The sequence below is a fragment of the Hydra vulgaris genome, chromosome 11, assembly GCF_038396675.1.
Source record: "Hydra vulgaris chromosome 11, alternate assembly HydraT2T_AEP".
Lineage (NCBI taxonomy): Eukaryota > Metazoa > Cnidaria > Hydrozoa > Anthoathecata > Hydridae > Hydra > Hydra vulgaris.
Genome location: NC_088930.1, coordinates 17,255,063 through 17,273,130, shown reverse-complemented (window position 1 = coordinate 17,273,130; position 18,068 = coordinate 17,255,063). Strand labels below are relative to the sequence as shown.

The window sequence follows — 18,068 nt, the reverse complement described above, 5'->3', positions numbered from 1 at the left end:
ATAAAAACATAAAAGCTTATATAAAAGTTATATAAATTATTATATATTATATAAAATTATTATATGTTATTTAAAAACATAAAAGCTTTTGTAAAAGTTTATATAAAATTATATTAGAGATTTTATGGTTGGTTGACTCGCCTATAAAAATGAATAACCCTGTAAGTTATATTATAAACATTAACAGTTAGCTAGTTCCTGGTACTTCAGGTAACAATAACATATATACTATAAAGCTCTAGTTTATCTATTGAGCACTCTTTTAAGTATACAATATTATACATGATAATATAAAGATATTTTCTTTATTCATATATATACACTTTTTATTATTCATATATATACACTTACGTATATATATATATATATATATATATATTTATATATATATATATATATATATATATATTTATATATATATATATTTATATATATATATATATATATATATATATATATATATATATATATATATATATATATATATATATATATATATATATATATATATATATATATATATATATATATATATAGTACGTAATTATTCTGACTTGTTTTGAATAAAGGATTAAATGGTTTTCGAATAATACTTTTATTAATTTTGAACCTAAAAACTAGAATATGATAAATATTTGTTTGGCAGATTTAGTTTACTTAACTTTTTTTTATTTTAATTTTATATTATAATTTAAATTAGTATATTTAACTAGTAAATAAAGGTTGCAAAGGGTATAGTGGCTTTCATAGAATATAATTCTGATTGCATGTTTTTGCATATTAAAAAGTTTTTTCAATTTACTTTTATTGGTATTACACCAAACAATTTTACCGTAACTAAAATAGGAATGAATAAAGAAGAAATATAAATGTTTTAAATAACTTGAATTTAAATAAGGTTTTCCCATTAAAGTAGGCCAATGCTAATTGATATTTTACCTTCAATATACTTTAATATGAACTTTCCATGATACATTTTTGTCAAGGAGTAACAACAACAATAACAACGAAAAGGCTAAAAATTTATAAAACCAAGTTAATATTTTTTCAAAAAACTTTAATGCCAATTTGATAGCTTATTTATTGCTGCATCTAAAGCCAAATAGTTTGAATTTAAATGAGTAAACAAATTCGCGGTGACAGAAACTTCTTTTCAAACATGCCATTTTAAATTTTTTTAAAATTACTTCGCAACTGCTGTTTTAAACAAACTATTCTATATATTGGTGTATAGAGAACAAAAATAAATATATATAATTATGCAGAAATGTTAATTTATTTTCATTGATTTCTAAAATTTTTTTTAAATGTTTAAATTTGTGGTTTGTTTATTACTTGAAAATTACAAACAAAATTTTCAACGGTGTATATATATATATATATATATATATATATATATATATATGTACATATACTGTATATATATATATATATATATATATATATATATATATATATATATATATATATATATATATATATATATATATATATATATATATATATATATATATATATATATATATATTTATGTGCCCCAAGAAGTGCTTACGGTCTTATCACAGGGCACCGTGGTTGAGCATTTAATCGAAAGTTTACGTCTTCTTCCAACTTATATCGCAATACTTGCTCATAGGTGAGGTTTGAACCACGGATTGTTTATTTCTAAGGCATGGGCGCTACCATTGCGCAAGGGCTGCATAAATTGTTCTTCATATGAATCTATTTTTATTTTTATAATTTTATATATTTTTACTTTTTTAAGTTTATATGCTGTTTTTAAGCGATGTTACGCATTTTTTACAAATTACTTTTGCCTGATAATCGATGGAAATACGCCGAAAGAAAAATAAAGCTGATGAACAAGTATAATTCCCTTAAAAACACATACCCTCTTAAACACTGCACGTATAAACTTTCACCTCTGGGTTCCAGTAATGTCAATTAATTTATTAAACAATGATTGAATCAGTATTTCTAAACATCCTAGATGACAAATTAATTAACAATTTACCTCTTTTACAATTTTAAAATACTCAAAAAGAGAGTGCAAATCAAATTTTTAGTATTAAAAATGGTTCAATTTATGCATTATGACCTCCTACTGTTTAATAATTTAATTTTAAGTTTGCAATTATCTTATTTCTAGATAATGTTAGACTTGTTCTAATCCACCAATGTAATATTAACTAATTAACAAACTCCTAATAATGTTTATTTTGTAATTTATTTGCAGTGCTATGGATGTAGTTTTTAAGGGGTCACTAGCTTTAAAATAGAAAATCTAGCTTTTAATACAATGACAATGTTTATCTAAATAATAGAAAATATGAAAAATGATAAGAAAAGTATAGATTTAATTCAATAACAGCTTTAATAACAGTAATGACTATTTTTTGAATAACATAAAATAACTAAAAAAATATGAATAGCATAAATTCTGAAAGAGACATGCAATAAACAAAAGTTTCATCTAAAACGTCTCTGAGTCATTAAGATTTAAAATATTTGAATCAGAACCAAAGTAGAGTGTTTTTTTTAAGAATCAGAGGATGATGCTGCAGATGCAGGGAGAACCATTGTCGGCTATTTGTTATCAATACGACAAGCCATTTTAGTACATACAGATTGAGGAATGGAATGACATTGCTAACACTCTTTTAAAGATTTTGTAAAACATTTTTCTACACAAGAGCTTTGCAGTTTGCAACGATAAAACAGTTTTTTTTCTTGAAACTTATGTTTCTTTTTCTTCTCTGAATCACAATTATTTTTTTGTTTTTCTTCTTCGAGAGAAACCACTTTTGAAATCACATCTTGAGCCTCCATAGATCCATGCTCATTTGTGACCCTTGTTTTTTCTGTTTGATTAACCTCCTTAGGTTTAACCCGGTTTACTGAAAGTAAACCATGTACTTCTGCTAAACTGAGGTTTTTCTCATATGATTCCTCAATGAATGATTGTGGCATTTCATAAATTGATTTCCAATATTTGGCTGAACAATACCTTCCTTTTTTTTGGGTGACTTTGGATTGTGATCTTGGAGTTGTTGCCAAGGGTCCGTCTTTTGAGGTCACACTTCTTGTTTTCTTAGGAGTAGAAGATTGTAAAGAAACATCATCAGTTTCATCAATAAGGAGGTTTGCTTGCTCAAATTTATCCTGTTGCAAATCATCAACATTAAGACCATTCTTACTTATACCAACTCTCTTAGGAGCTGCTACGATATTGGCAGCGGATGCCCAATTATTCCACACTGTTCCTAGGATATTTATGAATTTTTCTCGATTTATTGCCTGGAAAGAGGAAAAGAGCTCATCTCGCGTATTGTTATTATATCAATGGAGCTGTTGATCTGATGCTTGGTCTAGTAGTTGTGTGACTCTAGTAGTATCAAGCAGAGACACAAATTAATTGAATTGCTTTTCTCGCAAAAAATTAAGAACTTTGTAGTCAAACCGCAACAAATGACCATCTAAGAGAAGTACAACTGGTTGCTCTATACCTTGTTCGGTAAGATGTTTATCAAGTTTCTTATTTGCAGCCAATAATGGACATTTATCTCGCGAACCACTCTCTGTCGTGGAGATGATCAAATTTTTGATGTTACTGACAGCTTTTTGTGGTGCCATCTGGCTCGTTATGCCTTTGCCAGAAAATATTTCCCAACACAATAAAATTTCTCCTAAAAGTATAAATATTATATTTCATTTTTTAAAAATATAAAACTAGAAAAGCCACAACTTTAGTTGTGAAAAGCTGTTTCGTTGACTCAACTGATGATGAAACAAAAGGATTTGTCGACTATATTGGCTGAAAAATTTCTAAAACTATTGGAGTTTTATATAAAACTAGAAAATATTTATGTAAAAAAAGTCTAACTCAACTTTACTACTCTTTAATTCATAGTTATTTAAATTATGCTAATGTTGCATGGGGAAGCACTGAAAAAAGTAAGTTTATCGCCGTTGGAAACATGCGATCCGTTTAATAAACTTTGTGGATCGATATACTCATTCCAAACCACTTTTTATTGAAATGAAAGTTCTCAATATTTATTAGCTTAATGTTTTTAATGTTTTGTGCTTTATGTATATGTGGAAAAATGACACATCTTTACCCGTTTTTAAAGATCTCTTTTGTTTGAATCCAATAAATAAATATACACCTAGAAACAATAATTTTATACATGAGCCCTTTTGTTGAATCAAGTTTAATCAGTTTTTTATTGCATATCGTGCACCGTATCTTTGGAGTAAAATTGTTTTGTCCAATTTCGATATGCATTTTACTTTTCCCATTTTCAAATATAAACTAAAAAATTTAATTATCTTAATGGATGATGTAGTCAGGTTTTTTTAATTGTAATTTTATATTTGCTTTATAACTTTATTGTTAATTACGTTTTATTTTGTTGATTATGTTTTGATGCAGTTTATATACACATGCTTGTAAAAGGTTCTAATGATAAGATCAGTACGATCTACTTTCAGAAATCTTGTTTGTGTTTGTGAAAGTAATTTATTTACTACGACAACAAATGTAAACTTAAAAAAAAAAAAAAAAAGGTTTGTAGTTATGCACTTTCTGTTTTCGCAAATCATTTTTTTACATGTCTCTCCTTTGCCAGCATAAACTAACTCAGTAGCAGTACCATCTACACCGTAGTTGACAAACTGTGGTGTTTTCATCACTATTGAAAACTCTTTCTGTTGCAATATCACTAATCCATACACCATTTTTTGTTTTTTCTTTATAGTTCTTCATTATACTACAAGCAATCAGTTCATCAGCTAAAGCATCTGGGATAAAAAAAGTTGTAAAATTAATAATATAATCAAGTTACATAAATTATTAGTGTACAAAACATATAAACTTATTCAAGAATAAAAACCAAGTTGTAGAACACTTGAGAATGAAATTGAAAATAGAATTTTTTATATTTAGGCTAAACTAAAAATACAATATGTGATAAAAAATGTGTACCTTAGATGGGCTGTAGCCATCTCTCTATTACTATTTAGGGCTCTGTTCATTTTAACTCCGCCTTGCCTCTTTATGACAATATCATCATGTTCAGCATGCCATCTATTTACATCTATTTAGTATCTACTGTACCCTTGTACCTGTTGGGATGATGATAAATTAGTTTAAAGAAAAAAATTACTTACCTTCCACTTTGTAGGGTTGTTTTGCACTTTTTGAACTTTCTTCCACCTCTTCCATTTTTGTTTAAATGATCTCTGATTTTCAGCACATTCAAAATAATTTCAGAAACCTCTTTCTTAGAGAGTCCCTGGTGGGCTCTATTTTTGTTTCTGATAAAACAAACTATTTCCTTTTCATCATCTAAATGTAACACTCTCAAATGTTCCTTTTTTACATTCTTAACTTTGCCATATAATCTTCTGTCTATTGTACCACGATCTTTAATTAAAGGAAACTTTCCTGGTTTTAATGCTGCCTGTCCTCGTTTTTTATTTTCTGTGCACCAATCTATAGACTCTGATATTTGATTTTCTTTAGCTTTTTTGCAAAACAAGGATAACAACTTCCAGGGAAGATAAACCCTATAATAGGTATTTTCAAATCACAAAAAAAAAGTTCAAACAGTTGACCTGTAAAGGATGTACTCCATTTTAAAAATTTGCGTAGTCTTTAAGGGAATTCAACCTGTAAAAGTAAGAAAAATTTAATTTTAGAGTTGATTCAGAAACCAATATACACTAATATACAAATGTCAAGATCAAGAGGTGGGACAAGTAATTTTGGAAAAAATCGCAATAAAAGCATTTTATTAACTTAAAGCTTTTTTTATTTGAAGCTCTAGTATGAAACTTTTGATACATCGATTCGGAGCTTAATAAAAGAATAAGAGTACTTTTGCTGTTTATCGGTTTGAACCAATCAAGTTTAATACTGCTTGCTTTGTATTGACTTGTGTTTAATATTGACTACTGTTTCTAAGCATCCTGACACGTTCAATTATGTGTAATATTTCCTTCGAGTACTTGTACTTCGAGTAGATTGTACAATGTACTTCGAGTACATTGCACAAACGTTTGATACATAGCTTACAAATCATATTAAATTCATTTCAATTTAATTTAATGGCTCCCGTTGGCATACTTTTTAAAAGCTTTAGAAAGTGGAAATACATTTTTTAGATTAGACAAAAATAACCATGCTTAAAACGATAGTTGTCAGCATAGCATCTATAATGTATTTACAATTTCAATCGATAATTCAAATCCGATTCTTTCATGTTAAAGATTCTATAAACTAATAATGTTAAAAATAATAAAGAAAAACATTATTTAAAAGCTTTTCATTATGCTAATAATAATGATACGAAATATCTTATTCAATATAAAGTCCTTCTTAGGACTATATCGAACGATATAAATTGAATATATATATATACATATATATATATATATATATACATATATATATATATATATATATATATATATATATATATATATATATATATATATATATGCATATGTAAATAAGAAGTCCTAATTTCCAGCTGTTATAAAATTCGTAATCATAATTTATTTATTTATTCTTTTTACCACCCAAATTACAGATAAAAAAGTAAAGCGAATGTAATTATTTATACACTTAGTTTAAAGTCTTTTTTTTTTTTTAAAGTTTTTAGGATGATCCAAGACGATCTATTAGTCTTATCAAAAAGCACCGCGGAAGAGCATTTAGCCAGGCCTCCTTCTTTACCAATATCACTTACTGAGCCAGAGCCGGTTTTGAATCACAAACCACTGGATTCTGAGCCAGAACTCCTACCACTGCGCCACGGGTGCAGTGGTGGGAGTTCTGGCTCTAAAGTTTAATTTCGATTCTTTTTGGAATGCTTTCCTCCATCAACCTTTGAATATCATACTTTGTTCTCAGATAATTTTTGTTGTACTTTGATATGTTAGTTTTACTTCTGACAGCTTCTAATTTATAAAAAAATTCACAGTTATTACAAAAAATTTATAAGCTGTATGATAGATATGGTACAGTATGACAGATACGGTACAGTCAAAGATTTAAAAAAATGCACTATAGTTGATTGTTAACAAAAAAGGAATTCCAGATTTTGTAAGAGCTCTAGAGATTTATTTAAATTAAATAATGCGTTCGTTTGCATTTGCTGTTTGGAGTGCAGATACATTTTGTGTATAACCTTGATTATCCCATAATAGTCCAAAGGATTTCAGTATATTATTGTGATCTATAAAAGAGCTGATCATTTGACTTGTGATTTTTGTAACTGAGCTTTAAAAAAAATTGAAAAAATAGTTTGATTTAGAAGTTTTTGAATTGTGTATGAATTTCGTTAACTTATCTAACGTAAATTATCTTACCAACGTAAATTACAATACTTCACAAATAAGAAGTTATAAGTATTAATAGTCTTTGTAAAACAACAATGAATTCAAAAGCACAAGAAACATAAAACCCAATCCGAAGTGGAAAAATTATAAATCCTAAATACAAAATTTATTAATGAAAACTATACTAATGATTCTGCTTATGAAAATGATTTGGACAATTTTAAAAACGTTGATGTAAATTCTGAAATGTATGAGTAAAAAGATGGTGTTATGACAATCTTATAAATACTTTTTCATATAAAATCAAAGAAAACTGTGTGTATTTTGTACGATGAAATAATTTTTTTTTACGTTTTTTGGTAGAAATTTCACAAAAACACAAAGAATATTTGAAGAAAAAAGGAATAAGTAAGAATAAAGCTTTTTGATACAAACTGTATCAGGGGCGGATCCAGATCATCTAGTAAGGTAAGGGAATGGATCAATTTTTATGTTTATTTGATATGGTGGATTAAGACAATCCAGGAATAAAGGAGGAGGGGGAGCCATTTTTTAATTTGGTGGATCCAGATCCTAATTAATTAGAGGAAAGGAGGGTGGGGGGGGGGCTAAGTTTAAATCATAAATTTTTTTATGTAACTATGAAATTACGTCATTTAGTTATCACAACAGTCCAAACTTTTTCTGCATCACACAAATCTATTAAAATTTCTTATCGCTTTTGAACAGCATCCCTCCTTTTTTTTTAGCGTCTATGCTTTCAACAAGGCAACAGCTATTGGAATTGGAAGTTACTGGAAGAGAAAAGTTGAAGTTTATAGAGCAAGATAACAATTGACTGATGACTTAAAAGATTACAAATTATATGAATGAGGAAAGCAAGATGAAGGAAGCGAATTCCAAATGATGTTCGAGGTAAAAACTAGACGAATAAGTGTTTTTGGAGCACTTAGAAACAGTCACAAAAAAAAGATGAGACTTATTCGAATGAAGAGTAACATGAGAATGAACTTTAGTAGATGGCACAATAGACGCTAGCTCTTTAGAGTAGTGTCCATTATATTATTTGTAGAAAAGAGAAAGAGAAGCAACATTACGACAATGTGATAATGGTTGGAGGTTGGCTGCTAGAGCAGGTCCAACAATGTTTACAATGCGTTTTTGCACCTTGTCTAAAAAAGAAAGGGGATTATTGGAAGATCCACCCCTGATATAGCAACAGTATTCCATGCATGGACGGATTTGAGATTTAAAGAGATAAAGAATAGAATCCGTAGTAAGGAAGTATTGAGCACGATAAAGAGATGCAACCTTAGCAGATGCTAATTTTGCAATGGATTTAATATATGATTTCCAAAAAAGATCGGAAGTAAGAGTTTTACTTCCATTTTCAAGCAACATTTTGCTAAATATAAAAATTTACGACAAAAAAAATTTTTAAAAAATCTAAGGCGTGAGGGTGGGGAGGGAGGGCTGGGGTGGTAATTGCCCCATTACCCTCCTATCTTATTGAGCTTCCCTTGAACTGTATTAATATAGATAAACATGAAAAAATAAAACTTTATCTACTCCGCCCAGTAACGGATCCAGAAATTTTCGGTGGGGAGGGGATGATGAAATATTTTTGAGGGGGGGATGATGAAATATTTTTGTCCTCAATTTTTAAGGTATTATATACTTGTGACGCCCATTTTTTTCAAATCCAGTTGAGGCAATTTAAAAAGATAGCGTGCTTAATTGCATTTCTCTTTCAGAGTTACGTTTACCATATTTCTAAAAATATTAGTCATCGAAAATAATAAATTTTTATTTTAAGTATGGAAAAAAATAAAGTCATTGTTTTAAATTATGTAAGGAAGTGAAAATAATGGAAACTTTGTTACTTTTTATAAAATTATATTAAAGAAATTCAAGTTATGTTTTCTAGAAATATTAGATATTAATTTTTTTATGATAGTAGTATAGGAGTATGCAGATAAGTATTGGTTTTGTTTAATATTTAAAGTTTGAATTGCTCTCATAACCTCCTAGAGTTAATCGCTTATATATTCGTACATCAGCTGCGTAATTAGTTATTCAAAGTTGCGTAATTTACTTATTCAAAGAGGAGGCAGTTGCGAGAAAAAAGTTAGCTAAACATGTCGAAAGGACCAAGTGAGTCGAGATATTGGCGACCAGATAACGACGAAGTATCAAATTCTGAGAAACTTTTAGAAAAAGCTAAAAAATCTCCGTTTATCCCAATCGGTACTTTTTATTTTCATCTTTACAGTATTTATTTATACTTATTATTATACAACTTATGTTGCATGCATATATATGCATAGTAATGTATACAACTTGTGTTGGTGTGTGTAATTATATATATGTATATACATGTTTATGTGTATTTGTGTGTGTGTGTATACATATACATATACATATACATATACATATACATATACATATACATATACATATATATATATATATATATATATATATATATATATATATATATATATATATATATATATATCTTAAACAATAAAAGCACTTCTAAAATTTTAGGTATAGATTAAGATTAGATGGACTTGTATGAGAAATAACCCTATAACTGTTTGAATCAGTTACATGAAGAAAATATAAAGATCAGGTAAATATTCATACAAAAAAAATATAAAGTTGAGCAAAAATAAAGTTAAAAAGTCTCAATATGCGTTCTATTTTATTTTTATTTTGTTTAGAGGGTTCTATGCTTCTGTTGATTTATGGCTTTAGAGTAGTTACAGTGATACTGTAGGTCCAACATGTTTTCTGTCAGTTCTTGATTTAAGGGGTTCTGATTTATTTTAAATGTATCATTAAATGCTAATCAAAGTTATTAGGAAGTTATAATACTAATATTTGGACTGATATATAATTATTGAATCTTTTTCATGCCATATTGTGCTTATCGTAAAAGTCATTATTCTGTATTAAATAAGTCAATTAATATTAAAAAAATCTTTAAAAAATATACAAAGTTTTAGTAATTGTTCATATAGGAATAATAATTCATATGTAAGTTCCTTTTGACTCTAACTTGAGCAAGTTTTTTCAAAATTAAAGTTTCAAATTTTTTTAAAATGTTTTTAGTAAATGCATCTAGATCATGCTTGAGCTCCACATCTAGTGCAATCTTAAGATTTATACATAGTGTTTAAATCAGAGTTATAAATCCGAGATACTATCTCCTTAAACTATATCCGGATCAAGTATAAATCTTTATTCTGATTATTGTGAACTGCAATTTAATTATAAGGTTTAACTAATTGAAAGAGTTAGAAACATTTTGAGACTCTGTGAAGTAAAATTTATTTCATTAGAGTCAAAATGGGATGGGCTGATATATGTACACTTCATTTTATCTATCCTTATAAATTTTCTGCTCCAGTACAGTATCGCTTTAATAAGAATGTGCTTAAATGCAGTTAAAAAAAATTCTATATTAGTCATTACCATTTTTTGTTTTTATTGTATACTAAGCAAACATGTCTAACGTTTTGACAACGTTTTGACGATTTTAATGTGTCACATTAAATTGTCATGGCGCAATCTTCACCATAGGACCCATATAATAGATATTTATCCATTTAAATGGTTCTAAGTGAATCTAAAAAGGTTTTAGGGTTTCTGGCTTCTCAAAAGTTATCATTATTTGTTGCTTTTTTGTCAGCTAAGGAAAAGAAAAAGGTTTTTCTAAGGGTTTTCTCCCATCAGTGCTGCAAGCAGCCACCATATAAGGCTGGTAACATCTGGTAACTCATTATTTATGAGTTACCAGAAAACCAAGAATATTGTTAAGAGCAATAAAATGGTTGAAAGAATTTGTTCATGGTTTACAGAAGACTTGGAAAATTGTAAATAGTTGAATCAAGTAAAACAGATGATAGGTTTTTTTGAGCATAAAAGGTCAATTACAGTAAAAGGATGTAACTTTGCTGAATGACAAGTCATGCAAGATTGAGTTTTGGTCGATGGAAAAGATGGTAGCTTGTTTGAATAGTCTGTATGATAGTATTTGTAAAAAAGAGAAAACGATGCAACCTTATGACACCTGAGCAGATGTTTGAGCTTGGTAGCTTGGGTACATTTAGAAAACATTTTTGAACCTTGTCTAGAAAGGGCATCAATAAGAAGAATGACTCAAATATGACAGCATTTAAATACTTTCATGTTTAGGATAAGATAAACTCTGCAAACTTACTGCTATAAACTACAATGTTTTTACATTCAAGCATAAAAGTTGTTAAATCCGAAAAACTGTAATAAAAAAACATGTGGTTTCTTAAAAATAATAGGGTGGGGCTGGGCGGCTAAGGCTGAAATGTATGTACTTTTAGGTTTTGTTTCGGTGTGTTTTTAAAGTAGTTTTCTGTTGTTTATAGTAATAGTTTGCTGTAAATGTATATAATAGTAAATAGTAAATTTATATATATTTATAGTAATAGTTGCTGTAGTATTTATAATCATATATTATTTATATTCAAGGAATTGCTGGATTTATTGCTGCACTTGCTATTGGTGCATATGGTTATAGAAATCGTGATCCTTATATGACAACAAGCCGTTACTTAATGAGACTTCGTGTAATTTCACAAAGTATGGTAGTTGGAGCGATATGTGTAGGACTGGGTTATCAAATATATAATGAACACAAAGATAAAAAATAATTTATTTAAATTGATGTAAATAGTTGCACAATTACGATAGATCTATCATTACCAACTTATGCATGATCTGTAATTTTCAATTTAAACATCTTGGTTTATTTACTAAAATTGAAATCTTGGTTACTTGGTTTATTTACTAAAACTTATTTTATTTACTAAAATTGAATCTTGGTTTATTTACTAAAATTGAAAGGTTATTTGCAGCCTGCAGATAATGATTGTTAACTATTTTGTTATTAAGCTACTTTCTTCCCCTTATGATCATGTATTTATTTAATTTTTGTTTTTTCTTAACCGTACTATGTTAATTTATTATTTTAAACCTTATAAAATCTTATGTCTTTTTTTTATTTAGTTTAAAAAGTCAATCGTCTGCTTAAGCTCTTTGTGTCTTCGTAAAAATTCTTGCGCTAAAATAATATAAATTTAGTATTTAAAAAAACGTCTATTTCAATCTGATTAGTTTACTGGTTATGGATTTATGGCAGCTTTAGTTTAAATTTTGTTGGTTTTTCGCGACTTTTTTTTTCGCTACCAAAAAACGTTACCGAATATCGTGATATTCGGTCATTATTTTTAGAATATTGGTTGCACGAGTGTTCTACTATGTAATACCAAGAATTATTATAATTGTTTAATTGGTACTTCCATCATTTTTATAGACAAAAATATTGATTTGCCTTTAAAAGCGTAGTTAAACTAAAATTATGCATAGCATAAAGATTGCAACATTTTCTGATTCAATAAACTATTGTCAAAAGGTATAAAAATGCTAAAAAAAGGTTAAAAAGATTTTGTAGAGTTGTACGAGTCCTTAATGCAAAAAAAAAAAAAAGGTGGGGGGTTAGTCCAAATCTATTAAACGGGAGGGTTTTAATAAAAAAGGTAGGGGGTTACAATATGTTATAATATAGATAATTTTTATTAAAAAAGTTCAGTTTATAAATCCTAATTTTTTTTTTTCAAAACATACAGTGGTGGCCAAAAGTATGAAAACTTTTCAAAAATGCTTTTTATTTATTTATAAAAAATGCAACACTTACTACATATTATGCATATGTTTATTGAAGTCGTAATACAACTTTTTAATAAAATAAAACATTTTTTTTTTATTAACATATATAAAAAAAGAAATTAAATTTTTAAATTAGGCCTGGTCATAAGTATGGAAACTTATGACCATTTTAAATGTTCCCTTGCAAACAATAATCTACCCATCTTATTTTTCTTAGAAATTAACGGTTTTTTGACAGCCACTCTTCCAAACAAGCCCGCATCATTTAACCTTCTACGAACTGTCCTGTCAGATAATAAAACTCCATGCTGTTCCAAGATTTCTTCTTTTATATCCTTTGATGACTTTCTAGGATCTTTTGTAGAAGTATTTTTTATAACTTTATCCAATCTTTTTGTTGTTTTTCTTGGTCTTCCAGGTTTCATTTTCACTTACACAGTTCCCCTTTCTTTGAATTTTTGAAACTGTACCTTTTGGAACTTGAAAATTTCGAGAAATATCAATTGGTTTATTACCGTTTTTAAAACACTCAACTATTTTATTTTTAATATCACTAGAATAATATTTTCGTGGTGCCATACTAATTAATATAAAAGTAAACTATGATGACCTAACAAAGATGTCAATTCTAACACGTTTTAATTCTAAATGATAAGATTTGTTTATGTTAAGTGACAAGTTTGAACAAGTTTCCATACTTTTGTCCAATCGAAATTAAGAAATATTATTATGTAATAAAATGTCTTAGAAAAGACAAGTTCAAACTTTTAATATATATAAAGTAGACTATTGCAAGTACACTCGGGTTAAATAATTTTGGTTTTATTTAATACAAATAAAAAAAAATGTAATTTAAAAAAAGTTTCCATACTTTTGGCCACCACTGTATGTAAAACTAATTCTAGTGCGGGTATATGCGCACTTTCTATCAGCTGTTTTATCATAATTTCAATAGGATTTAATATGCTGATTTAAGTTTTATAACTTGCGGAAAAAAAATCAAGATTTACAATTTTTTAGAGTCTGTTAACATTGAAAGTTTTTTTTATTTTTATCAGTAACTAAATAATTATTTTCTAATTTTTAAGGCCAGCTTTTACTGAATTTTTCTGTTTTAGTTTTAAGATTAAGATTTTGTTCATAACAAGTAAAAATTAATAAACGGGGGGAGGGGGGTGTGGTAATAAATTAGGGTGGGTGGGAAAATCTTCCAAAAATTAATAATCCTCCGCTCACCCACCCCCCTCTTCTTTTTTTTTAACTCAAGAGTACAAAGAAAATAAAAAATATTTATTTCTTTTAAAACAGAAGAGCTGAGAGAGAACCAAGTACTTTTTATGTCGGCTGAGATAGTTGACTTGGAAAATTTAGATAAGATAACTAAAAAAACTTTTTCATCAAATAAGATCTTATCTAGTTTGTCATTAGTGTGATAAGTAATATTATTTTAAATAATTGTTTTTATATTTGTAAGTATGTTAAGTAGATTGTTATCCATTATAAATTTAGTAAAAAGCTGAGTTTGATTTAGTGAAGTTAGATTTTGTGAAAAGTTTGTGTGTTAACGAAAAAAGCGTCTTTTGCAGCAAATGCCTAAGCTTTTTAGGAAAATTAAACCTAGAATCTAAAGGGCTTTCCCAGCCAATCCTCTTAAATAAAGTTTAGCGACAATCTCCAACCTTTAGCAGTAAAAGATGCTAAAGCAACCAAACAACTTGCATCTTGAATTAATTGCAATAAATCTTCGAAAGAAACTATTCAACATCTGACGGACCTCAACTTACAGTTAAATATTTATAATTAAATAATTTTTACTTATATATTGAAAAAAACTTGATATTAAGAAATGAGACTAGATAGGTTTTTGAGAAGTTCTATTCTCTTTAAAAACGAATAATTTAAATGTTTTACCAAGTTTTCAAACAAAGTTTATTATAAACATAAAATACGTTTATTTTGATTTTAAGTCAAAGTAGTTCCAAACCCAATTAAGCAAAATTGGCCTCTCAAAATTGACTCTAGCCCTTGTAAATGTACTATTAAATTCGGGCCTGCCAACAACGAATTAAAAAACCTTGTCAGACTGAGCCAAATTTTTACATTAATTTTTAAAAAGACGGTCAACAGGTTATACAGGTGAATAAATCACTTGAGTAATTTATTCACCTGTATAATTTTGAATCATTTTGTTATGCTAAGAATTGGTAGTTGCAAAGTTTTTCTGAAGTTTTGTCACAAAAACAACCTCTCACTCAAAAGACTGGCAACGACCCTGGAGTCAAAAGACAAAAAGCTGCTACTTCTAAAAATATAAAATCACAATTTAGATGTATTGGTATTCAGCCTTTTGACAAAACCATATTTACAGATGAAAATTAGTTATTATCTTATGTGACAGATTGACCAAAAACTGCTCAATTTGGATAAATACATATTGCAAAAAATTACTAAAAAATAAACTACTATTGTTGAAATTGAGTATTTATTTATTTATGCCCGTAATATCCTTACATGTCTGAAGTCACCCCACATGAAATCGGGTAACCATAAACCTCCATTGTAATCGCCTTCGGACATGAATAGAAAAATTGCCCGAAGTCTCTCCGGTCTCCCCTATACAAAGCGTGATAAGCGTGATAAACAGTGTTAACTCCGTTTCCGAAAGAAGATTACTTAAATTTTATCATCGGAACCATGAAAAAATAATTAACAAACAAATTTACAAATATCTTATAAAGTATAAGTTACAATAAAGTAGTATATATTTATAGAATCTTTTACTTAGGCAAAACTGTAAACAATATAAAACATATATAAATATAAAAACAATATAAATGGTTGTAAACAACTTAACTACAAAACTTGAGAAAAAAATAATAAAATTCCAAAAATAAAGTTAAGTAGTAGATAAAATGATTAGTAGTTTTGTAAAATGTCATCGAGAAAAACAATTTAAACTTTTATTTTGTTTTTAAAAAGAAATAAAGAATTTGGTCGATCAAAATCAAAATTTAGCAAAACAAGTTTATTGCATAGGTGCGGTGCACAATAGACAAGACAAAATTGATTTAAATTTGTTTGACAAAATAATTCGTTAACAATTTTTTTTTTTAAAAGAGTTTATTTGTAGCCGTGTTAATTTTATGCTGTGTTTTAAACTGAAAGGATCTTTAAAGACCGAAGGGTCATTAAAGATCCTTTCAGTTTAAAACACAGCATAAAATTTTCAAAACGATGAGTTCAAATATATTTAAAATTTTCATTTCAATTAGATAAGGTTACTATGAGAAAAACTATCAGCAAAGTTAAATATGCGAATCGCTCGTTTCTGAGAGCGATAAAGACGACGTAATTTACTTTTTTCAATACTCCCCCAGGCAATTTTAGTGTAGTTTGAGTAGTAGTAAATGAATGAAAAATAAATTTGTCTTAAGTTATTCTTATTGAGATAAGTTCGAGCTTTGTATAAAACTCCAATGTTTTTAGAGACTTTAGTGCATACATTATCAATATGCTGATTCTAAGTAATGTTCTTATCGAGATAAACACCTAAGAGTTTAATAACGGAGTCTCTTTTTATTTCAATTTCATCAATAAAGATTTGTGGCAAGTTTGAAAGTAAAAAAAAAAAATTTTCCGAAGCGAACAAAAAAGAGTCCATTTAGTTTTGTCAGTATTTAATGTTAATTTATTGGATTTGAACCAGTAAGATAAAAGTTTATGTTTTTTATTTACAGTGGCAAAAGGTTCGCCAATATCACTCTTAGAGATGAATAAATCAGTATTATCAGCAAACATGATGCTCATCAGATTAGTAGCTTTATTTAGATCTTTTATATAGATTAAAAAAGGAGAGGTCCGAGAATTGAACCTTGTGGAACTCCACAGGTTATATTTAAATAATTGCTGTGATCGTTCTCATTACCAACAAAAATTGTTTTTGGTTTTGTCGATAAAGATACCTATGGTATATTTTGGTTGTTCAAAAGATTTTTAAATTTTATATACAAATTGCATAATTGCATATTATGTTGAGTTATCCTTTTTAAAACTAAATTGGTGTTTTCTGTTGCATATAATTATTTCTAAGATTTTTGAGAATATAGAGAGCACAGAGAGAGGGGGCAATAATTACACATTTGGAATTTGTGGTCATCAAACCCTTTCAAGTGTGCACATGGTGTGACGTCAAATCGTAGTGTATTTCAAAATTTAAATACTTGCGAACACTAGGTTCAATCAAATCCAGCCTATAGCTTTTCAGTAATCTGACGGAGTTATTGCTAATGCAAAGCTGTTCGGCAATATAATTGCTGTTCGGCAATATCATTCAAAAGAAAATGTTCTACTTTTGGAAACTATCCCATCGATCGACTGCGTCGATCTTATATGCTCTAAGATCGACTGATATGCTCTTAGGAGTTGTTAATCATCCTTTCAATATCTTTAAAACTGCTTGGATAAAAGCTCTTAAGTTTCCAGTTGCCCTTTAAATTTAACTGAGCCCCATATTATGGGGAATACTTTTTAACCATACATGTTAGTGAATTGGTGAATACTGACAGCTTCTTTATATCCTGCTTTGCGGCTATGTTTATCCCACGCAACACGGCATCTAATTTAGCAATATCATTATGCATGATAACATTAATACTTTAAAACCAGGCTGCATCCTCAATTATTACGCCATTGTATTCTATAGCAACTCCCATTGCCGTGCTACTACCAAAATGTTGTAAACCCAATACTCGTGCACTACCATATTGCTGCGGTGCTTTGGTTACCAATCCAGTACGCGCCATATAGTTTACGACATTTTCGACTGATGTCTCTTTCAAATTAACAATTTATGTTGTCAATGTAGTGATCAGTTGCTTCACTAATACCTTAAGCAGCCGTGGCGCAGTGGTAATGCACTTGCCTCAGAAACAAAGGATCTGTGGTTCAAACCCCACCTTTGAGCAAGTTTTGCGGCATCGGTTAGGAAGGAGGTGTGAACTTCCTGTTAAATG

General features: G+C 28.3%; 1 protein-coding gene across 1 annotated transcript; it reads left to right on the top strand.

The window, feature by feature from the left end:
- The first annotated feature begins 9,423 nt into the window (after positions 1–9,423).
- On the top strand, positions 9,424–12,375 carry LOC124813410 (HIG1 domain family member 1A, mitochondrial). Its single transcript, XM_065810312.1, has 2 exons — positions 9,424–9,594; positions 11,860–12,375. The coding sequence occupies exons 1-2, from the start codon at positions 9,486–9,488 to the stop codon at positions 12,039–12,041; spliced, it is 291 nt and encodes a 96-aa protein (XP_065666384.1). The 5' UTR covers positions 9,424–9,485; the 3' UTR covers positions 12,042–12,375.
- The last annotated feature ends 5,693 nt before the right edge of the window (positions 12,376–18,068 follow it).

What these genes read in the sequence shown, in the direction of transcription:
- LOC124813410 (XM_065810312.1), top strand. Translation starts at nt 9,486, where the DNA reads ATGTCGAAAGGACCAAGTGAGTCGAGATATTGGCGACCAGATAACGAC. An exon ending in ATCTCCGTTTATCCCAATCG is followed by an intron (nt 9,595 to 11,859) that starts GTACTTTTTATT and finishes TTTATATTCAAG; the next exon opens with GAATTGCTGGATTTATTGCT.